Source organism: Peromyscus eremicus, chromosome 8b (assembly GCF_949786415.1).
Source record: "Peromyscus eremicus chromosome 8b, PerEre_H2_v1, whole genome shotgun sequence".
NCBI classification, from domain to species: Eukaryota; Metazoa; Chordata; class Mammalia; order Rodentia; family Cricetidae; genus Peromyscus; species Peromyscus eremicus.
The window spans coordinates 29770612-29795772 of record NC_081424.1 but is presented as its reverse complement, the minus strand read 5'-3'; the positions used below and the strand labels follow the sequence as shown (position 1 = coordinate 29795772).

Sequence of the window (25161 nt, the reverse complement as noted above, 5' to 3'; positions counted from 1 at the left end):
TTAATGTCTTATGCAGTGATGGTCTTCTGCGACAACAGATTTTTCTTCTATATATTTCTTGGTGAACTTGGGACATAGATGAAACATTAGTCCTAGGAACCTTGATCAGTGTCAAATTGGGGCCTGGAAGCTTCGTCTGGGAGTTGGCATTTTGTGAAAATATATATATCAACCAACCTGTATTGTTTTCTTTGTAGAGGTTTAGCGAGAAGGGAATCTGGGCCTGGAGCAATTATGGAGAATAGATGAATACAGAACACTGGAGAGGGAAATCCTTGAGTGGGAAATTCTGTCCTAATCCCAAGCCACAGTTCATTTAATGGATTTTTTTTTCAAATACAGCTCAAGGCAGTAACTCAAATACCAACTTTAAAAATCAAAACATTCCAAAAAAATCCATTACAGAGATACACTAATTGGGTACTTGCATACTGAGAAATGATGGTGGAAAAATATTACAAATGCTTGTTTCCCACAGTTAAATCATCACGTTTAATAAGAACAGAAGGCTTTTTATACGGTGAAAACACTGTAATTCTTCATTATATAGCCCTTTATTGTGCCAAATGTGCGCTCGCGCTCTCTCTCTCTCTCTCCTTCTTTCTCTCCCTCCCCCTCATCCCCCCCCCCACACACCCCATTCAACTACAGGAGTCCAGATCTCATGTAACCCACGGTTTCAGAAGCGGTCTGCTAGATGGCACAGCATGCTACTGGCCAGGAGTAACATCAATCATGCTAGAGATTTCTGTTTCATCTACCTTTAGCATTTCCTCTTCTCCCACCTAGTGCATTTAGGTTTCCCTGCTAGAGGTCCCCCTCTCACTGCTAGAGATAGATATCCCTGACTAATTTCTAAACGAAGTTTACTGTCTTTTACTAAAAAAATGCTTGTTTTTCTTTTTCTAGTCATTTTATTGTTATTTATTATTATTTAGTGGTAAAGTAAGAGTTTACTCCCCCATTTCTTCGCTGTAGTTTTCAGTTAGAAATTGAACTTCATTCCCTGTGCTGTTTTTTTTTATCCTTCATAGACCTTTTAGGCTGCCTGTCCTCTCATCTATTGGATCAGCTCAGGATCCAAAGCGTGCTAAGAAAAATGGATTTAGCTAGTATTATGAAATCGAACTTTCTAGATAGAGGTAGCCTTCAAATAAAAGGGTCTATTGAACAGTTAGAGATTCTAGCCTGAGAAAAGGACCAGGTCCTGGGGTAAGATCGTTTACCTTCAAGCAACAAGGCTTTGTAGCAGGTGAAAAATAAAATGTTCACTGGACCTAAAGCTATAGGAGTATTTGTATAAGGAAAATTTAGAGACAAAAAGTGTAAGTTGGCCTTTTGAACCTACATTGGCTAGAGGTGTGAGGGACTGGATAAGGAAGTGGGCAAGCCTTGGGGTAAGAAGACAGTTCATAAGCAGATGTACCCATTGCTTCTGGATTGGCTGAAGTTGCAAGCAGAATGTGGTGGTACATGGGATACCTGGCACCCAATGGACTTGGATAAGGGTTTTAACATGGATTCACACATGTGTAAGGCTCTTGTTTTCAGCTGTAGCTCTTCTTTCCCAATCACTCTTCCTTTCCATTCTCTAGGTTTGTGATGAAATTTAGAGCATCTGAATTTTTTTTTTCTTATCAATCTCTGTTTAAAAGGAAAAATTGTCTTGATGTAGTCACAACATGTACTTTGTGACTGACTGTTGAGCACACTTTGAAGGAAATATAGGTGGATTGTTTTTAAGGTTGTCTACTTTTTTTAAGCTGGAAGTTATTTCTTCACCCTCTCTACTTCCAAGCAGAGCTGACGTTGGCGCTTGATAAACATGCTTCCTGCCCTTCTGTGTCTTAAGGATCTTTGAAGGTCATTTGGAACTACCAATAAAATTATGGTTTGCAGCCTACTGAATGCACCCTGTTTTCTTCCTCATGTGGCATTTGCCACAGGGTTGCTGATGTTCCAAACTGTCCACTTTTACCACTGGACAACATTACTTTGTATACACTCTTTCCCTTTTTTATAGTCTAATACCAGAGGTTCTCAACATTCCTAATTCTGCAACCCTTTAATACAGTTCCTCTTGCTGTGGTGACCCCCCACCACACACAACCATAAAATTATTTTCATTGCTACCTCATAACTCTAATTTTGCTACTGTTATGGGTTGTAGTGTAAATATCAGATATGCAGGATATTTGATATGTGACGCCTGGTGAAAATTGTTTGACCCCCCCCCTCTCAAAGGGGATCAGGACCCACGGGTTGAGAACCACTGGTCTACCACAAATATGGATATCCTTTTACATTTGGTGTTTTCTTCCAGTGTCTGTCTGGCTACTGGAAACTAGGTTTTATACCCTTGTAGCTTTCCTGAGGTACAGGATGACTTCTCTACTTTATTGGAATAATTAGGAAGAAGTAAGAAGGGTGGCTATTATCTTTGTCTTGTCCAGAACATGCCTACCTGTTTAATAATTATCAGGAGATTTTGCTTTTTTAAAATTGAACTTATTTATATATTCTTTTGGTTTGTTTGTTTGTTTTTTCGAGACAGGGTTTTTCTGTGTAGCCTTGACTGTCCTGGAACTCACTCTGTAGACCAGGGTGGCCTCAAACTCACAGAGTTCTGCCTGCCTCTGCCTCCGGAGTGCTGGGATTAAAGGCGTCCACTACCACCACCCAGCTGTATTCATGTTTTAAAAGAGCATATGACAGTTGATGTTAGTATGCACATGAGAGTCCTACTGAAGGACAAGACATTGCCCATGATTTAGCATTATTGTCATTGGTACTATTTTAATAGTAAAATTTAAAATATTATTTGAAATTTTGTGTTGTCAACACATATTTTGTTAGTATTTATTTAAGATGTTGTAAGTCAATGGCAACTTTTGTTTTTATAAATTTGTGAGATTAAGAACATTATAATTTAAGGCCTGGAGTATATATGATGAGGGCTGGCCTAGGCTAACACGCAAGAAGCTAGTTTGATACCTGGTAGAAAGGGGGCAGGGTAAGAGAGAGAGAGAGAGGGAGCAGGGGAGAGAGAAAATGTGAATGGGAATGAGTATGAGACTATGAATGAGAACATGAAAGAATGTATAGATCTGCTGTCACTCAGCACATGGAAATTCCTGGTCAAAATCCAATGTATATTTTCTAGATCTCAGATCTTGAAGTTAACTAATAAGGTTTATATGTTTGTTTGTTTGTTTTGTTTTGTGCTTTTTTTAGACAAGCTCCCATATATCTCAGATTGGCCTCAAATTCAATAGATAGTAGAGAGTAATCTTGAACTCCTGATCCTGCTCTTTACTTCCTGAGTGTTGGATTGCAGGCAGGCACCATCAGTCATACTGGTTTTATGCAGTGTTGAGGACCAAACCCAAGGCTTTGCGTGTTCTCAGCAAGTGGTCTGCCAACCAAACTGCATCCTCTGCCCCCTGTTGCTAAGTCTTGAGGGGATTTTTCACTTTGATGTTCATTTATGATGCTCATTGATGTTCATATTTATCTCTGTCTAAGGGGTGTTGGAAGTGGAACTTGGAGATTTTGAGGACTAGTAGAAGTTGTGATAGGGAACTTCAGATGTTGAGTTTGGGAACGTCAGGAGGTGGAATGGCCTTTGTTTGGTCTTTGTTGGTGAGTCTCCTCTTTGAGTTGCCCCTGAAAGTGTTTTTGGTAACTTGATGGTCTCCTCAGAGGGAAAGCAGGAGCAGAACTTTGAAAACTAAAAAGGAAAAAATGTAATGTCCAAGTGCAGTGAAAATAATTGGATGAAAGGTTGATTTAAGATTTGGACACTGATCAAAGCCATTGGACTGATTAAAGCTATTGGACAGGTATGGAAAAGAGCAAGCATTACCTATGTACTAGAGAATTGTGAGGAATCTAGGTTCTGTCTCAGAAAAGGAAAGCTTTAATAATGGGTTTCAGGCAAACCTTGGAAGGCTGGGAGAAAGAGACCCAGGGAGGGAAGGGTTCCAGGAAGAGTGTCTTCATATATTGCTATTGCTAAACACCCTAAACTGGGTGGCTTAAAAAGACAGAATTTTCTTACAAGTTCCAGATGTTGGGAAATGCAAGATGAGGATACTGTCAGGGTCATTTATGGTAGTCTACACCTATGATCCCAGTACTCTGAGGCTGAGAGAGGAAGGTCCTGTGTTCCAGGCCAGTCTAGACTATACAGCATGACCATGCCATAAAGGGTCAGGGTGAGGGGCGTCTTCTCTTTGTGTCTTCAGATGGTAGAAGAAGCAATGCAGCTTTCTTGGGCTCCTTTAGAAGGACAGCTCCTGTTACCATCACCTGGAGTACCAGGAGGTTGATGGGTGTATTTGGAGGTTTTAAAAAAAATCTATTTAGACCACAGCAAGGATGAGTGTTTAGCAGTGACATGAGAGAGGAAGTGAAATTCTTACTGTGGAAGGTGTGGTAGCTACCACAGGGCTTGAGTCTGTGTTAGGAAGTAAGTACCACAGGGGTCATGACTTGGCTGCTCACGCTGGAGAGCTGTCAGACTATTATAGTTCAGGAAGAGCTGGAATATTCTACCTACACCCTGTGTGGGTGTCACTCATCATGTACCTCAGGCAAAAGTATTTGGAGAGCTTGACTAAATGGTCATCTCTGAGAAAGGTGCTTTGCTCAGAATGCATTCAATGCATAGTTTCTTATTATAGACGTTGAGGGACCAGAATAGAACATTGACATGCATGTTTTTACAAACTACAGGCCAAGGCTTTCTTGCAACTAAGTATTAGTTACAGTCTGGCATCATATCAGCTCCCCCTTGTGTATGCATCTGTTAGGAAGCCTACTTTCAATCGAACATTGGAGAGAAGCATCACAGAGACATAGGACAATGCTTTTGTCCATGTTAGAATTTCTCACTTCTCTACCGGCTGCTTTTCATGTCTCCAATTTCTGTGTCATTTTATGCAACTAAATTAAAAAAAAAAAAGCTTTGGAGCTGCTATTTCAGAAAGGGGCTGAATTAATTATTAATTGAAAAGCTCACAAGTATCTGTGAGGCTCGAACCCAGGAAGACTAAGATGAAGAGAAACACACAGTTTTGTTCTAAGACACATGTTGAGAGGTAGAAACAAGAGCATGAGCAAGGCCACCAGAGTACCGGGTGTGGTAAGGGCTGTGGGAAGTCTGTAGGGGTAAGATGATACCAGCTCCCACAGGGGAAAAAAAAAAAAACAAGCACCAAGAAATGAAGTTGAGTCAAGGCATCAGGAGAGCAGAGCATGCTGCAGGGTTTTGCACAGAATGCAAAGCAGCTGCTGGTGTTATATTCCAGGTGGCTGTTCAGCTGCCCAAACCCAAAGAGGAAGGAGCCCTAGAGAAAGGACTCGTGGGTCCTGGTGTCAGTGGTGACATAATCAGTGGAGTAGATACGCTGACTCCACTTGATAGTCTTTTGACCAATATCTCATGATCTGGGATTTTTATGTCCAGCCCTACTATACATATCTTCATTCTTGGAAGATAATGTTGAGAATGAAGAACTCCTTGTTCCAGTCTGGCTAGTTATTATGTCTGTAAATTAGGAGGAAATACTGCCCCTAAGGAGAGGTTGGGGGAACTGAGGATAAACAGGAGCCAAGTCTACCAAGAACCAGAGTTCTAAATAAGAACCGTGTCTGTGCCAAAGAGGAGTGGATGACTGCAACTTGCCCCCCAGTCGCTGCTCCCAAGTCCTCTTTGTGCCTTCCCGAACTTTTTAATAGACTTTATGGCAGTTTTTGCCTGTCTCTTGATTCTTGTGGTGATCTTGACATAGAATGAAACATTTTGTTGTTGTTGTTTTTTCGAGACAGGGTTTCTCTGTGTAGTTTTGGTGCCTGTCCTGGCTCTCACTCTGTAGACCAGGCTGGCCTTGAACTCATAGAGATCCGCCTGGCTCTGCCAACCGAGTGCTGGGATTAAAGGTGTGTGCCACCACCGCCAGGTGGAAAATCTTTTAAGGCAAAACAAAAGGAACAATTACGAAATCCCAAAGAGGTATGAGTTCAGCTTAGCCATAATTTTTTGGTGGAAGTGATATAGCCAAGTATTCAAAGGTACTTGTGAATTTTGCCAATACACTTCTTTACTTTCTTCTTAGTTTTGTTGAGATAAATGCTGTGTAAATAGACACAGTCCATTCATTTGCTCATTGTTTTTCTGTATAAATCCAGGTGTGGTTGAGCACATCTGCATTCCTAGTCAGTGCTCAGGAGGCTGAGGCAGAATGACTCTGAGTTCTAGGACAGCCTGGGATATATATCAAGACTCCTTTCTCCCTCTTCCATCCCCACAAACCTTCATTTCCTGTTGCTTTACTGTAGGCTACAGTCGGATGGATGCTCCAGACAATCAGAAAGCAACACACAAGATGTTGAGTGACTTCTCTTTAATGGAAAATCTGAAAGAAATGAATCAATTCTCTTTTTCTCCTCTATGCAAATCATAGAGGATGGCAGTTTACATGAAAAGTGAAAATTAGCCTAGTAGCCCTTAAAAGGATAGCAATTAAACTGGATACAGAGAGAAAAGTCTTCTTTCCCTGGAGTGTTATGTCCCCCGAATGTGGGGAGGGGCACTGTGGTACAGTTTGCTAACCAGTGTCTCTCTGCCCTTAGGCATTGTCAGGGTTCTTTGTTCCTGGATGTCACAGACACTCCTAATAATTACTACTTTCAGCTAGACCATAGCCAGCATTCCCTTCCAAAGGAAAGCAAATGACTTGGGTCATTCATAGGCGGTAGCTCTTCACAGTCATTCCAACCGAGCAGCTGCAGATGGACAGGGCCATTACACAGTATTAATAGCTTAGCCACTCACTGTAGTACTGATGATTTCTTTGATATCTCGGCTGCAGTGAAAGGAACCCGCTGATTAGAAGCACACTTCTTATATTTAACATGGAGATAACGTAGATGAGGAAGAGTGAAATTTGAAAAATGTAAAAAAAAAAATGTTTGCAAAGTTTTGTTTGTTTTTAATGGGTTAGATTTGAAGGCATGCTCCAGGATGACACCAATTATGTTTTAGAACATGGACTAGAAAATGTTTCTACCATGTTGAATGGTATCTGGGAGGGTGGGGTAAATAGAATTTACTAAGGGCTTGAGAAAACAAAGAAGAGAATTTATTGTAGCAGGCTGTAAGAGAAGTTGAGGGTGAGTTCCCAGAGAGATAATCACACCACTGAAAGAGAATGTGTTTTGTTGTTTTTGTTTTGTTTTAAATAACAGTTAAGGGAGTAGTTACTTGGTCTTTTCTCATGTATGGGCAATAATATGTACAATGGCCATATCTATATATATCTATGTATTCATATATCTATATATATAGGTAAGCATCTCACTATCTGGTTCAAGTAATATATTTTACTGCAAATTGTTCTTCTTGAGACTGATCATCTAGGTAATGTGCCCCAGAATCTTTAGAATACAGGCTTCAGATATTTATATGTGGCACTTGAAGTCATTGGGTTCTGACTCCAAGTAATTATGGCCTAGCTGTTAATATGTGAGAATTTAGGTTTTTTTTTTTTTTGGCCCTTTGCCTCTATATTTCATTCCCTGAAAGATCATTAGTATAAAATAATTAACAAAGTGGGAATGTGTATCTTCTGGAGTCACTTTGGAACTGAATAGGTGTATGGGGGGTTGGGGGTCCTGGTTGGTGCTACTGAGCTGCTTAGAAGCATAAGGCTGAAAAGGCTTGAACAGCATGGTAGAGAAGTCAGGGAATGTGTATTCATAAAGGCTGAAGAGGAGATGATGACTCTGTAAATGAAATGGCTGGGTAGGAGTTTTCAGTCCAATTGGGAGTTCAGGGCAGGCCAAGCCGACAGTCCTCTGTGAAGACTGAGTTGTATTTGATGAAACTGTGGAAAAGGCAACAGGGGAGTTGGCTAAAAGGTGTGGGAATAGGAGTAGGGAGGACCCCAAAAGTCGCAATGGTTAAAAGGGTACCATAAGGTGATTTCAAGAAGACAGATGGGAGGCGTGACAATGGTGATTGTGATGATGAGAAGAAACCCTAGGCCCAGCATAGGCGCCCAGTGACGCTGTAGGAAGGACAGAGAAGGGAAAACAGGACAAAACTTGAGGGAAGTGGCGACACTAGCTAGCTGAGCAGTGCTTTCAGAATTCTCTCAGAAGGAAAAGGTTTAGGATGATTGCCCTCTGAGTTGGGTCTTTTAGGATGGGAAGGGAGGGAAAAGAATGAGCTCAGCTTCTAAAACTATGTGGTTAAATTTAGAAAGGTTAAAAAAAAAGATTCATGACTCTTTATTAGGGTCTAAAGGTATTTAAGCATGGGTTTTACCTGGCCCTTACCAGAAAAGGAAAAAGGAGAACTCCAAGAGGATCAGAGTGGTGGGTGGGCCTTGTAGCTTGACTGACAAGAAGTGGATACATGAGTAGGACGTGATAAGAGCCAAGCCAATCAGATTTGAGTGTTTTTTAATCCTGTGGGAGGGTTTTCTGAAAGTCCCTATTTTGTTATCTCTTGTAATTTGTTACAAGATAACAACTTTGATAACAGCCTTCTTTATTCCTCTTAAGAGACAGGTAATCATACAGTTCTGACAGGTCCTTCCCCTATCATCTCTACCACTGGCCTGTTAAAACCAGCATGGTTCTGTATTAGCTTCTAACTACAATGGAGTCTGCCCTGGCTGTGCCTGGATTAACGGCTTATAAACCTGCTAAAGGCCAAATTCAGATTCTACTTTAAGAGTACAGCAGGTGGGTCAGAATGATAAAAATGTCTTGCCAGGTTAGGGCAAAGGTCACAGACCTTTGCATTCCTTAATGAAGGTAGACACCTTGTCTAGTTAACGTTACTTCAAACTAAATTTGAGATGCATCCCAGAGAAAAGGATGTGAATCCAGATGGTGCCAAGGTCCTCCCACCAACCACACCACAAAGGGGAGGATATTTTCCTGTGGAATGAGTATGGCTTCTAGTTGTTCCCTGAGAGTCCTGAAGTGAATGTGGGAGGGATAGAGTACATCTGGGTCAGGGGAAGAGCTGGTTGGGAAGGTTCCCTAGACAAAGGGAGGAACCAAAGGCATTTGAGGAGTAGAAAGGGGAAAGTAGAGGCTTATCAGATGGATGGATGGGAGGTTGTTGACAGAGAAAAAGGAGTTGAGCTCTAGATTGAGCAGGAGCTTGAATGCATCCAAAGTGGAATTGTCAAGATTATCATTGGGGGCTGGTTTGTTCAAGGAAGACAAGCTATTGTTAGAAGGTCTGGTAAGAAACTTACTAGATCTTTCCTACAATGGAAAGTCCTGTGATAAGTTCATTAAAATCTGAATATAGGAACCTTGGAGTTCTTTCCTTAACGATAGAGATATAGAATGATATTGTGGTAGTCAACAGGACATTAAGGGGCCAATATTACTTGTCTAATGAGAGTTTACCAAGGCCCTTCTTTATGAGGTTCTAAAGACAAATGTACACTAATTTTGAAGAGTACATCCCAGGAATGAGTCAGAGTGAATGAAGAATGTATAACCAATGGAGGGTCAATTGGGGGGTGACATCCATCCAGAATGTTTCCTCTATGGGTGATGGATCACTCAATTGCCTGCAAGAGACCTGAGGCAAACATTCTTAGGCATTCCCCAAGAATAAAGGTAAAGTGGCTCATGAGATTGAAACCCAGTTTTGCTGTAGAGTCACCTACATTCCTGGCTAGGTTGAACCTGTCCTTAAAAGGGAACTCATAAACTGAACTTGGCTATAGGTTTACCATGAGGGAAAAAGAGTGACTCACTGTCAGAAAGAAGTGAAAGTCTGGTCACTCAGTCTCTGAGATCAAGATCAGGAAGTCATCTGGGAGAGGGGGTGTTGGCATGCAAACAATGGCCATGCACATTGAGTTGTAGATGCTTGGAAAGAAGGTTGAACTCAGTAGGCACCAGCCACATACTCTTTGGTCCCTCCAACTCCTGAGAGACGAAAGAGAACTGAGAAGAATGGGAGAAGTGGGGCTCTTTGGGAAAGAATTAACCATGAACATGTTTTCAAGACAACTGTACCAAGGAGAACGAGGGAGAGGATTCATAAAATAAGAAAAGCAGCACCTGATGCTATGGACCACAGCTGTCTGTCCTCTTTTATCCACAGCCTTTAGGTTCCATCAAAGTGTTGCCTGGTCAGGGTACCTTCAGTTGTGAACAAGATGTAAGGCTTTTTGAAAAAGGACAGAAAGGAACTCTTTAGTTTGTACCATATAGGACAAGAGTGGCCCAGAGTTCCCAGTCCAGGGGTCCTTTGAGTTACACTGGAGAGAAGCCCTGGCCAGAGACCTTCAGTCATTCACAGGTCTTTTGGTTGATCACTACAAATACCAGAGAGAAGAGAGACAAAGAGGGAGGGGGGCTCATAGAGGCCACAAACATATTGTATGAAATGGAATTTGGAAGGCCAGTGACAGGAATGAGTGTAAAAAGAATTTATCAAGGACATGAAAAGACAGTGATTTTTTTGAAAAGCACCATAAAAGAAGCAGCATAGAAGAGACCCTGCCACCAAGAGGGATAGACCTTTCTGTAATAGTTACTTGCTCTTATTTTGTGGGCTATTTGTGCAAGATCCATACCTGGGTACATAGGTAGGTACCTTACTCTTTTATGAAGAAGTTCATATCATAAAATAAATTGTATTTCTTGAGACTGGACATTTGGGGAGGGTGATGTGGGTCATAGGAGTTACATTTCAGATGTCTGTAAAAAGCACCATAAGTCTCTGGGGTCAGGTTCTAAGTAGTCATGGCTCATGTGTGGGCATTTAGCTTTTGTTTTTGGCTTTTTAGCCTCTATGGTTTTCAGTGCCCTTTAAAAGAAGTATGGTTTGACTTAAATGTATTTTTCTCTTGATTGCTATATTAACCAGGGTTCTATAGAGGAACAGAATCAATAGAATGATTGTATATTAAAAGAGATTTTGTTACATTGGCTTACATGATAACATCTAGATAGTGTAACAGTGGACATTTTCATACTAGAGAGGCTGAGAACCTGGTAGTTCATAAGGCTGAATGTCTCAGCAATTCCAGTCTGGCACTGAAGATCTGGACGATTCCTGGAGAGCCGCTGGTCTTCAGTCTACATTGGAAGGCAAAAGAAACTGGGTTTTGATGTCAGTAATGGAGGCAGCAGTACTGACTGGACAATGAACTTGATAGTGAGAAGGAAATAGGGCAGATGTGCTGGTTTGAATGAGAATGGTCCCCATAGGGTTATATATTTGAATTGATAGTGGGAAGGATTAGGACGTCTGTCCTTGTTGGAGAAGACATTGTCATTGGGGGATCGGATTTGAGGTTTCAATAGCGCACACCATTCCCAGTTAATTCTCTTTCTGCCTCGTGCTTATGGGTAAGGTGCAAAGTTTCTCCTACTGCTCCTGAAGCATACCTGCCTGCCTGCTGCCATATACCCCACCATGATGGTCATAGCCTCATCTGCTGGAATTATAAGCCCCCATTAAAGGTTTACTTCTATATGTTGCCTTGGTCATGGTATCCCTTCACAGTGTCGTTATATGACTGCACATGCGCTGTCCAGTAGCCAAGCAAGAGGCTTAGTCATCCTGGGGCCTTACCTCCTATGCAGTCTGTGTGCTGCGTGATCACTTCATCTATGGGCATGTGTGGCATAGCTATATAAGCCCATATGCGCATGTGTGGGGGAATCCATGAAAAGGGGGTCACAGACTCCTCCCCCCTCTTCTTCTTCCTCTCTCTTTCCCTGCACTATCTTCCATAGGCCTAAGCACATCTTTCCTTAGTAAACTCTTATAGCGGGCTTTGTTGTGCCTCGTGGCTTTTCTTGCATGGTAAACAGTGCCTCTTAACACAGCACCTCATAATATTAACTAACACACAGTAATAGAAAAGTAACTAAGACAGGAGATGGCCTTGCCAGACACATAGGAAGGCAGCCCAGAGGCAAACAGGTGAAAAGCAGAGTGCAAAAGCTTTGCCCTTAGGGTCTCCTTTGATTTGGCTGCCGCTGGAATGTACCCTCCACATTCAGGGTATGTCTGTCCACTGAAAATAACCTGCTCAAGAAGATCCCTCTCAGTTGTGCCCAGAGCCTTATCTCTTAGTTGATTACCTTTCCAGTCCTCTTAGATGGGCCATCCCAATGCGTATAATAGCCATTTAAAGATGTTGACTCTAGATTGTTTCATCAAGATAAATTTGGCCTAGCTAAATGCACCATAAGCTCAGAAAACTGCAATTGTTGAGACAGGACGAAGCTCTATCCTTGTGAGTCTGTTTGGTATCATTGACTGATCCCTGAAAAAGGAATGATTCCGTTAATCCAAGTTTTCTCATCCCTTTGCTGAGGCAACTTGGAGAAAGATTGAGTGCCTAGACCTTGTTGTCTCATCTAGAAAAGGATGAGAGAGGTTGAAAACCTGTTTTTAATATTATTTTTAAGTTTGTTTCAATAAATATAAAATTATTTTATATAAAATATTTGTAACCATTATGATTGATAAAAGTATTGTAGCCTGAATTGAAACTTTTTTCTCTGATTAGCCTAAAACACAAAAATAAATGCGACTCTTCTGTTTTACGTCCCCAACTCTGGCTACTTCTTGTCTTGAATAGAAATAAAAGTAAAGGGGGAAGGAAGGATTCAAAATGGCTCAGAGAGTGAAAGTCCTTGCTACAGAAGCCTGATGGCCTGAGTTCAGCTCCCCCCTCAAACTCCCAATAGTTGTCCTCTGACCTACACACACACACACACACACACACACACACACACACACGCACGATGATGATGATGATGAGTAAAACTAATAAAAATAGGATAAGAAATATGATGGCAGGTGTAGTCATTTTTCATACTTAGAAAAGATTTTCTTTTTTAAGAAAATGAAATACAAAACCACGGTCAATTATCCAAGGACTTCAAGAAAACAGAAGGTCACAAAAAGTTTACCTCTGACAGGGACAAAAGAAGGAGTGAGACTTGAAGCATTATTGAACACAGACCTGAAGGGAGGGGGGTGTCTCTCCCCCTTCCAAAGGTCCTCTGACATGCACTGACAATGGACAGATTGGCAGGAAAAGGGGCTTACGTATGTGTTTAATGTGCTTGTGTGCATCAGGGGTCCTAAGATATGCAGCTCAGAGAGGGTCAGATGGATGAAACATAAATCCTCTCTAATAGGGGAGAAAGAGATAGATCAGGGAATTGTTGACACCTTCAGGGGATAGTAAATGAGTTTCAGTAGAAATGAATGAGCCCCAAAGGCAGACCACAGATTGGGACCAAGTTGCTCTCAGCTCTGGGGGTGGCAGCTACCAGTTAAGAAAGCAGGGTGTCAATGTAAATCTGACCTTACATACACAAAGTTTCTCCAGAAATCCTGCAAATCATAAAATCATAATTCCATCATCAGACCCCTCTGAACATTGGGAGGGTTGTTGGTACATTTTCCTCTCCATTGGTTAACATTTCCTGGTTACTTGGTGAGGTTCCTAGGGAGGATGCTTAAGGAGGTTGTATTTCATTGAGAAGATATTTATTCTATCAGAGAAGAGGATGTGAGAGAGTCCTTGCATGCTTTGGGGCAGAAGAAAGAAGAGGAAATTAGGTAGCCTTGCTTCAGAGGAAGCTCCTAAGGCTTTCCACTTTCTTTTAATTCAAAAGCATGCCCCAACCATACTTTGAAGTATTGTTTTCTAAGCCTTAAGGAGGTAGAATACAAAAAAATAAAAACTGGACCAGATTACTAAATCTGCATTCCAGTTCACAGCCTATAGTTACAAATAAATCTGCCTTGCGGTGACTTCAGAAAGAGACCATGGATGACCAAGGAGCACAGAGGTAAATACATATCATGAAACACCCCACCAGAGGGGAAAGTTGCTCACCCTTATTAGGGATAGATATGAGTGAATGATTAAGGACATTGGCAAGGTAGGGCTCTTAAATGATATCTTTATTCTTTGTCATTATAATATCAATATGAAGATACTATTGGAATATATCCAGTTTTTTTTCTTTTTCTTTTTTTTTTTTAATGAAAGCCTGCAAAACTAAATGAAACAAACAAAGAAGTAGGTCAAGAGGCACCAGGAAAGCATTCCTGTTTCTCTCAGTAGGGACTTCTGGAACACTGCCCACGGAATAAGATGCCCCTTATTAGGATCCATTAGGGGTGTTTTTGAGAAGTGTTCAGGGTGTGGTTGGGGACATGGGGGAATCTAAGAATCCTTTCAGGGGACTAGCAATCTAAACTGTTTTCCTAGTGTCCTTAGGATTCTCTTTGCTTCTTTGGTTCCTGTTCTGCCATGAGAACATAGTGGGGGATCCCAGAACATGTGGGATACAGCCAGAGATTGACTGCAGCAGCAGATGTGAGCATCCAGATGCCTCTGGGAAGCTGGACACTAAAGGCCATTCCACAAACAGAACAGTGCTGCTCATCTTGATTTTTTTAACTTTCTTTTTACTTATTCTTTGCATCTTTCATATCATGCGTCTAGATCCCATTCATTTCCCCATCTTTTCGTATCCACCCTCTCCCCTTGCAAACCCTGCCTCCCAAAACAAAATAAAATAAAACTGAAAAGGAAAAAAAGAAGGAAAAAATGGAAAAAAGGAAAAAAATCTCATCATGGAATTTGTAGTGTGACACAGAGAGTCATGCAGTATATCCTTTTGTTTATATATCTTTATTTGCAAGTGTTCATTGAAAAGAGTCACTGGTCTGGTCTGAGGCCTCTGATTTATGCTACACTATCAATGCTGGGCTCTCACTGGGACTCCTCTTGGATATCCTGTTGTTGCCCTGTGTTGTGGAGATCCTGCAGCTTTGGTTCTGCAGAACTGGCCCCTTCACATGCTCCCGAAGATCATGGGTGGGGTGGGCCAACTCATAATCCTGGTTCTGGGCCTGAGTAGTTGCAGGGTTGGTCAGCCTGCCAGCTCTCCCTTGTCCTTAGCACCAGGCTGAGCTCGCCGGTGTTGCGAAAGCAAAAACAGGCATTCCTAATACCTTGAAGAGTATGGATATCTTTTAAATTTTCTGATCAGCTGGCAAAATTATTACAGCAAAATGAGATGTTATACCTGGGGAAAATACAGTAAAAAAAAAAGGTCCAATTATCTTTATAAGCATAGAAGACATGGTAGCAAGTTGGGGAAAAAAAAAACCATTCCAGGAAGGCCCTTAAGTGTCTATGAAGTGAGTATTTCTTGGTGGTTTTGGTGGCCATGAAAAAAGGCAAAAGGACAATGCATGTATTAGGAAGAGCATGATATATACACAGCCAGGCTTGGAGCAACTGCCAGACAACTTCCCTGAGAGAACTATTTTCAGTTTGGTTATTATAGTTACAGGGGGTGAGTGATGCAGGACGCTTGAAGCCCGGCTCTAGGATGGCCAGCGTAGAGGCTGCTGCAGGGAGAAAAAAGAACTTGGATAGTTGATTGACAGGAGGTCTGAAGGGGCCGTTGGTAGCTGCCTATGGTATAGTCTCTGTTTCCTTGATTTTACTACCATGTGCTGGCTGAGATCCTGTGGAAATGAGTTCCCTTTCAGCTCTACTTCATTACACCTAGCAGATGGTGCTTTATGATTCTGAACTCAATTTTCAGAATGAGTGTTAAGATAAAAGACATAGTCCTCAAAAATCAAAAGGAGGAAATCGGGTAACTGGCCACTTACCAGGGCAGTCTTAGGAAGGTTCTAGACTTTGAGCTCTTGCCTGTCCTAAGCATAAAAGTTAAGTATGTTCTCAAAAGGGAAGTGATACAGCATATTAACTGTCCTCACTTGAAATGTTTGCTTTAAAAGAAAAAAAAAATAGGTTGACAGAATTCATCAAAGAGTAGTTTATTACTGAACATTTGCTGCCTCCCATTCCTCACTCTAATATTTAGAATGGAAAATATGGTCCAACAATACTTACCAGTGGTGTGAAAGGGAAAGAAAAAGAGAAAAAATAGAAAAGGCCCATGATTTAGTGATTTTCAAGTTATCACAAATTGACTCAGCACCCAAATCCAAGCAAAGTCACAATATTGAGTCATTTCATCAGCACTGAGATATAAGAGTGGTGCTGTGTGCATGTTTTGAAGGCAGGGCTTGACAGAGAAGATACGTTTATGTAACAACGCTGTGACTCAGTGCCCTCGAATTTTTCTGCACATGCTATCTTAATGGGAATTTACTGGAAATTTCTTGCCAGAATAAACACATTCCTGCAGGAGTGAAAAGCTTAATGTTCTTCTATTCAGCTGCACTACTTTCCTGTGTGCAGATAAACCAAATTATTTGATATTATTAGTTATTATGCTTCTCACAGTTCACAGGACACATTGTCGTCTCCAACAGAGACCACAGAGCTAGTGGTAGAAAGCAAGAAAATGGCAGCCAATTTTATACTCTAATGGGAGAGAGAACAAGAGCAAAGATGTGATGCTGGCATAGTTAACATGATGAAATAAACAACAGCAAAAACGAATGGGGAACACAGTGAATCTGCCTTAGCTATCCAGACAGGCTGAGAAAGGAGGCGGACCACACACAGGTGAATGATGTGTCTGATCCTGGAACTATAAACGTTTTATGGGAGGGCTGACTCTCATGAACCATTTGTAAATCAAGACTGAAAATTCTTCAGTGATAATTCATGACGATACAGTGATAAATGGGGCCAGTCACCTGGCTTGGGCGTTACATACACAGTGACGTAAACAGGGAGGAAGTAGCCCTTGAGTTAGGGGTGAAGGAGACCAGCAATGGAGACTGGATGAAAGATTCCCAAGAATTCCTGCCACTTCCTCTTGTTAACTCTGCTCCTGAAGTCCACCCATCCCATCACCACTCCATGGTTACTGACAAGAAAAGAGGTATTTGTGGGGTAGGGAATCTCACTCCACAACCCAAGATGGCCTTGAATTTGCAAACCCATTGGCCCTGTCTATGGAGTGTTGACATTACTAGGTTAGGGTTCCATACCCTACTCCAAGGAGAGATTTTAATGACCCTTCTTTTGATTCTCACAAGCAGCATTAATAAAGTCCCTAGGATCTAAAGAACCAGCCGTAATAAATAAAATTTGCCTAGTAGCACATCATAGCTAACCGGTTATGCTCTATTTCTTCACAAGTTCTTTGGCTTTTTTTTTTTTTTTTTTTTTTTTTTTTGGTTTAACAAACCATTTGGAATTCAACTGGATCGATTTGCCAGAGTTTAGGGACCTGCTCCTTCACACAGTGTTAAGATTCTATGCTTTTAAATATCAGAAAGACCAGTTAACTATCACTCATGCAATACTAAAGAATTTCATTTTATTATGTTTCTCTTTATTTTCAATATGTACAGGAAATAAAACTGGTCTAGCAAGTATTGCTTCTTAGTAGTCTTCGAGAGTTAAAATAGCATTTTGAAATTAGAATAATAAAACTCTTCTACCAATGATTATCCCCACTCAAATTGTACTCTATAAAAAGAAAATTATTTTATATGAAGCAAAGACACCAGAAATGAAAATGTATCTCTTTGAGGTACTGAAGGGCTGTTTTCTTTCTATCTGTAAATAATAAAAATAAAAAGTTCTGTTTTATATAGGCTTTTTATTGTAAATTCTCAAAATTCAATTTCAGAAGTAGGTGGGATAGGAGTATCATGGAAATGAAGTCATAAAAATCTCATTCAAGGGCTGATAAAGCAGCCAGTAGGTAAAGGCACTTGCTGACAAGCACATTGACCAGAGTTCAATCTCTGGGACCTACACCATGGAAAGAACTGATTGTCCTGAGCTGTCCTCTGACTTCCACACACTCTCCATGACTTGTGAGCCCTCTCTTGCCCATAATAAATAAATGACTGAGGGAAGCAGACACAGAGATCCACGGCCAGGCCCCAGGTGGAGCTCCAGGAGTCCAATTGGCGAGAAAGAGGAGGGATTGTGTGAGCAAGAATTGTTGAGACCAAGATTAGAAAAGGCACAGGGACAAATAGCCAAAGAAATGGAAACATATGAACTATGAACCAGTAGCTGAGGAGCCCCCAACTGGATCAGGCCTTCTGGATAAGCGAGACAGTTGATTAGCTTGATCTGTTTGGGAGGCACCCAGGCAGTGGGACCGGGACCTCAGTGCATGAGCTGGCTGTTAGGAACCTGGGGCTTATACAGGGACACTTGGCTCAGCCTGGGAGGAGGGGACTTGACCTGCCTGGACTAAATCTACCAGATTGAGCTGAATCCCTGGGGGAGTCTTTGCTCTGGAGGAGATGGGAATGGGGGGTGGGCTGGGGGAAAGGGGGGCAGCAGGAGGGGGAGGACAAGGGAATCCGTAGCTGATATGTAAAATTAAATTAAATTATAAAATAAAAAAAAATTAAAAGAAAAAAATAATGTAATGAAAACAAGTCTCATTCAATTTATCTTTTTCTTCATAAATAATAATAACTATTTGAGGCAATTTGAAGTTGTTCAGAATTTCCAGTAAATGAGTATTTAGTCATATTAGAAATTATTTATGTGTATGTCATGAGTCCAATTATAAGTTTTAAAAGTGCTTTCTTAGAATTTCATAAATTAACTCCTATATATTTCAACATCAAAAATAAGATAGAAATTGAAATTAACACTTTATTCACTGATAGGAGCGATTGGCTATAAGTTGATTGAGTTTGGTATATATAAGTAATTGATAAAAATTATGCTTACATAAAATTTGTTCCCAATATATTTGTGAATAGCCAATAATCTAGGCTCACTCTATTGCTTTCTAAATACAAAATTTCAGATTTAAATGAATCTAAACAAAAGGGTAAATTAGTAGCTGCTCCTTATTCTTTGTCATTATTTTCTGTAGAGCCTGAGACTCAGATGAATCATCAAACTGTTTTCCTTTTGGTGTTACTGACCATAATATATCCGAGTTAACAAAACAAGGGTGAACTTAAGTAGTTTCCAGATTTCCCAGCTAAGTGCTTTTGTGTTTTGGAAATGGTGCTAGTTTCTCATGCTGAAATGAACCATGTTTTATTCTATATTTATAGTCGCAGATATGGACAGTACACCATGAACCAAGAAAGTTCCACCAAAGTTACAGAGAGGCCTCCATTTGATCGATCAAGTTCCCAGGATTCTTTGGATGAAGTATCGATGGAGGACTATTGGACGGAACTAGAAAATATCAAAAGGTCTAATGAAAATCGCCAAGGAGGTCAAGAGGCCGTTGTTGTCAAAGAGCCTGATGGTAATGACTGAGTGAATAAAATGTGTGTATATTAGTAGAAAATGGACATCCAGAAGGAAAGGAAACAGACCCCAAGTAGTCCCGCTGGTTGCCTTTGAACTGGAAGGTTATTAGACTGTAGCAGGTATAAGAGTCCAGTTACTAGGAATAAGTGTTATGAGCAAACTTACTTTGTAAAGATAGCTAAGCCCATTATACTGGAGATTCAGTGAGTTAGACTTGCTGTTTAAAATCATACACACTGATTTTGATTCCTTCCATAATATACTAGCATTATGGCTATTTGGTTTCCAAGAAGTGTGGATGGTGACAGCAAGCTCTCTACTTTGCAGTGATTCTGTTTTTCCATTTGTTAAGTAGCTGGATATGTTAGAACTACGTTGGTTTGCAGTCTGTGTTCTAACTCAGATTGCTTTAAGGAAGTTCATTCTACTTTCCCATATATGGTAGTCTTTTGAGCATTTGTGGGTATATATCTTGTTTCTAGCCAGTACATCTCTACACTGTAGATGTGCATAAGCAACCTGTGTGGGTGGTTTTTTTAGACCTCTGGTACACCTGGTCCTGTATCATTCAGCACAGTATCCAGATCAGAGGCAATACAGCATGCTTTACTGGTGGAAGGATGCAGATTTCAATGCTGGAAGACAGTATTAGCATTTTCACCTCCCTGAGTTGCTTCTTTTTGGTATTTAATGCACTGTTTTTTTTCTTACATCTCTTCCCAATGGTATTTTATATACACTTCACTACTCTACTTGATATTCTGGAGGAAACATGCAATACTTCACTTTAAAAATATTTTTCTTAATTTTTTTTTACTAATTCCTTTAATTTTATAAATTAAAGAAGTCACCATATTTGTGATGCCAGATTTTGTTATCAAAACTATGACTTTCTTTCTATGCTATCCATTAACTTGTATGTATGTTTTGGTGTACTAGTAGATATATAAATGTCAAAAAGGTAAAGTCATAATCAGTTCTGTGATCCACTAATACAGACATCCTTAACTTACTGTCTACTGAACTACTGAGTTAAGTAACTCTATAAATAGGGTTTTCTCCTTTGCTACAATGTTGCTTTAAAAATAATCTACCAATAGTAATCTGGTGTAGGTGGAGTTTTTCATTGGGACTGCTGGTCAGCTTTGTTTCACTATCTGGCTCCCAAATAACCACATAGAGACTTAATGTTAAGTATAAATGCTCATATGATAGCTTAGGCTTGTTACTAACTAGCTCTTACAACTTTAATTCACCCATATTTCTATCTATGTCCTACCACATGGCTCAGTACCTTATCTCAGTACAGCATGTTCATCTCTTGCTCCTCTGCATCTCCTTGAGACTACTGAGACTTCCATGACTCCGTCCTTCCTCTTCCCAGTGTCCTCTCTCCCTGAAAATCCTGCCTAACTATAGGCCATCATCTCTTTATTAGCCAATTAGAGTAATACATATTCGTAGTGTACAAAAAGATTGTTCCACAGCAATCTGGGGCCTGACTTCAGTGCTCTTCTTAAACAAGGTCTCACTATGTAGACTAGGATTATCTTGAATTTGTAATTCTCTTGCTTCAGCCTTCTAACAGCTGGGATCGCATGTGTGTGTCATTGTACCAGGCTTGGATACTTTTCTCAATTTAATATTTTTCAGAATGATAAAAGAAAGTCATTGTTAGCTAATCTGATTTCTCATTTATTTTCCTCCACTACTTTTCTAAATACATTATGAACAAACCTATATTATTTATAATAATTAAAAAATATCATCTTTCAGTCTGTGTTTCAAGACAGAAGCAACTTACCAGTTGCTCAGTAGGAAACAATATGCTAGGGAAAACCATATTTAAGTCTTATGTGTAGGAATGTGCTTTTGGCTGTTTGACACATCTCCTAAGTTAAATTGAATTCACAAATGATGAAGAACAATGGGCATTATTCTGTATACTCATATTTTTCTTAGGTGTTATTTATTATTATTATTTGAGACATGGTCTCCCTATATAACCCTGGCTGTCCTGGGACTCACTATATAGACCAAGCTGGCCTCCCTCCCATTCATAGAGATCTGACTGTCTCTGCCTCTTGGGCTGAGATTAAAGGTGGGAGCCACCATGCCTGGCTTTTCTTAGATTTTAAACAGTTTGAATTTTTCTTATATTTTTAATGTACTAAATGGCTATAATCATCTTGTTCTCCTTGGCATGCTAATATCAAGCGTTCTCTCTCCTCCTCAGCACTCTGGGTTTATACACCTGTAGTGTGTTTTATCTATTCAGCAGTAATGACAATGGCCAGTTGTTTTTTTGTGGCCAGGTCTATTGACATTTGATTTCTACATTCAAGGAGTTGTCTAGCGTAGAAGGACAGAAATCAGTCACTAGTGATACAGATGATAATATTTGCAATGTGTCTTGACCTTTGGTCATGAAGTAGCTCTGGTGGCCCTCATTTAGTTTTATGGAAGAAAAAGCAGAATTAGCTTGAGGCTGACTTGTTCAAAATGACATGGCTGTCAAGCTTCTGAAATGGGGTGTAGACTCTTCGTGTCTTTTGTGACCTGCCATTACTTTTTTATTTCTCTCTATAAACATGGTGCTTGAAGTGACTCTATTCTAGTTTTCCATCTGTTTTTTCTACAAGCTTCATTAGGTCTTATAAAATATAGCATCCCTTGATATTTAGGAATGATTGGTTCCAGACCACACAAACAGATAGATGCTAAAATGTCTTTTGTAAAAGCATAGAATCTGTGTAAACCTATTTACATACTCCTGTATACTTGAAACCAGCTCTAGTATTTATATATAGTACATGATACAACATGAAGTACTATATAGATACAATGTTGTTTTTAGGGAATGACAAGAGATTAAATGTCTATCGTTAGGTCTGGTAGGGCATGAAGGAGTCTGCTGTAGGAGGTCAAAATTTAGAGCCTGCCCGAACTATGTAATGATACTCTGTCTAAAGAAAAAAAGGTAAAAAGAAAAGGAAAAAAAAAATAGTTCATACCCATGTTCAGCTCAGACACATTTGCTTTTTAGCAATATATCCAATCCAGGATATTTGAGATGAATATTGAACATTGAATATTGAGATGCAGAGATCGCAGATGTAGAAGAAACCATATTTAAGTGACAGCCGAATTCCCACGTTCTGTGTTCTTCAATTGATTCCGTTATTTAATTAGTTTACATACAAGCTCTTTTTTGTTGTTGCTGCTGAAAATAATATGCTTTTAAAAATTCTTTAATATCTATATTCTCTCATTTGAGAAAAAAATAGAAAATTTAATTTGAAATTGAATAGTTCCCCAATGCCCAGATATTTTTTTTTCACTGCCTTGCCATATGCCTCACTAGCTACACAGAACTGAGAAAACAAACCCTTTTAGAGATTAGTGTTGGACTCCAAGATGGCCTTGAATTGAAGCCAAGAAACTTGGCCTCCACGTGTGCTCTCAGCACCAACTTCCTGTGCCACCTGCTGGGGCAAGTTGTCTCTTCATGGCTCGCTCGCCTGCCCGCCTCTAGAAGGAGCACAGTACCGCCCTCCTTAGTTAATATGCAGAAAGTTGTGGAGGTTAATTACATGTGAAGCAATTTAAAAAAATTTAATTAAGTATATATGAAATTGACCCAAAATTTGCTATCACTGTGGCCAGAGTGGATGGCAGTCATCCAAGTTTCAGATAATGATTCTCAGCATCGGCTTGGTTATAATAGAAGTGTTTCAGTCCGGGTTTCTGATGGTCTAAAAACATGAACATTTTTATACTTCGTGACTTCAAAACTCTTTCTCTTCTTTTACAAAACTATTTTAGAGGGAGAACTGGAAGAAGAATGGCTCAAAGAGGCTGGGTTGTCCAATCTCTTTGGAGAGTCTGCCGATGACCCCCAGGAAAGCATCGTGTTTTTAGCCACACTGACCCGGACTCAGGCAGCAGCTGTTCAGAAACGCGTAGAAACGGTCTCCCAGACCTTGAGGAAGAAAAACAAACAGCACCACATTCCTGACGTCAGAGACATATTTGCTCAACAGAGAGAAGCACAAGGAAAAGTAAGATTCTTTACTTGATATGAAGGCAAACGATGAAATGCTTGGAGTCATCTGGACCAATCCAGTTTCATTCAAGTCATTACAAACTTAATGAGCACCTGTGATCTACCCTGTGTCAAAGCCCTGTGTTGGTAGTCAACCAGTGGTCTTGAATTTTGCTGTTTTAGAAGTTACCCCAGTGAGACAAATACCTAAGCAAGTTCAAATTCAGTGCAATCATCCTGGGGGAGGTAGGATGGAGTCTTTGGGGGCATTTAGATGTGACTGTCACACTATTGGCTGTGACAGAGTGGTGGAGGAGGCCATATACACAGCCTGCCTGCCACCAGTTGTTTCTGATAGAGATGTTTGAGGGGTGGGTGGATTATTTCCTATCCTTATTATTATTATTATTATTATTATTATTATTATTATTATTTGGTTTTTCAAGAAAGGGTTTCTCTCTGAAGCCCTGGTTGCCCTGGAACTCACTCTGTAGACCAGGCTGGCCTCTGACTCATAAAGATTCTCCCTGCCTCTGTCTCCTGAGTGCTGGAATAAAGGTGTGTGCCACCACCACCTGATCCTTATCTATTATTGCCTGAAGAAATCTTTGAAGTTTCAACCCATCCAAGGATGAGTGAAAGTGGAGTATGAGGTAATGGATGGAAACTGAACTGTGAAGTTTGGGACCATGAGATATGAAGGAATATCCTCTGTGTGTCTAACTCTAGGCACCTTCCATGGCATATAGATTTGAGTTAAGACAAACAGATGGTTAGTGTTTCCATGGAAGATGCTGGATTTTGGTGGAAATAGAGGACTAGTAAATGAAGAAGAGATTTTAGGGAGGTGGTAAAATTAGTAGACCCATGTGGCCCTGAAAAACACTGTGCAGAATAGCTAGTTGTAAATCATTCATTGCTTATCTATGAGGAAATAAAGAGCTTGCATGGGATTGAAATGATCATACTTAAGAAATTCTTGCTACCAACAAGGACAAGTCAGCTGAACTAAATGGTGTTTTTAAGAGCACAGAAAATTTGCCTTCTGGCCCCATCAGCTCTGGTTTAGAAAATTCAGTGAAGTCATTGGGAGGGTAACGAAAGGATTCTTGAATAATGGGTATAATGACAACATTAGCAGTAGCAATTGCTGCCACAGCTACTGAGCTAACTGCTTCACCTGCATAATCTCATTGAAGCCACACAGCTGTCTTATGAGTGAGGTGTTATCGTTTCCATCCTACAGCTGGGGTTCATAGACTTTAAGTAACTTGCTCAATGTCCCGTAGATGCTAAACTCAAATTTGTCTGACTTTTAAAGCGTTCTTTCTCCTCCTGTATTTCTACTTCCAAACATGACTCTGATGCTAAGCAGTCTGAATTTGAGAATCCATTTATAGTATAAGCAAAGGGCAATAAAATTTTCATGATTCTTCATAAAAAGTAGAATGGAAGAGCTTATATTTAAGGCACTTTTTTTTGGGTTGTTGTTATGTAGAGAGCCTTTACTTTTTGCAATCATTTCACTCCTGCAAAAATCCTTTCAGTTACAGACTATTATTCTGCTTGCATGGCCAACTGTGGATCAAACTCAGCCCATTTACAGGAATTCAGGGTCACTAGATTGCTCCAGGCGCTTGTCTAAGTTACTTTCTTGCTTACTAGCCAGTGGTTATTTGGGACATCTACCAGTGCTAAAGGATAGAACTAGGTTTCCCGTTATAGAAAAATGAATGGTAAGGCTATACAAGATGACATTTCCTTCCTAATTAAAAAGCACTGCTTCCTCCCTGGCCTTACCCACCTAGAAAACTCAGAGGAAGTGAAAAGCAAGAATGGGCAGAGAGCTGA

The 25161-nt window shown here is 40.3% G+C and overlaps 1 protein-coding gene across 1 annotated transcript in view; it reads left to right on the top strand.

Moving 5' to 3' along the window:
* The window catches only part of Arhgap18 (Rho GTPase activating protein 18), a 147335-nt gene that overhangs the window by 61314 nt on the left and 60860 nt on the right, over nucleotides 1-25161 (top strand). The window contains exons 2-3 of the mRNA XM_059272618.1: nucleotides 19061-19260; nucleotides 23091-23326. Of these exons, the coding sequence (XP_059128601.1) occupies nucleotides 19061-19260; nucleotides 23091-23326 (436 nt within the window). The remainder of the gene's footprint in view (nucleotides 1-19060; nucleotides 19261-23090; nucleotides 23327-25161) is intronic.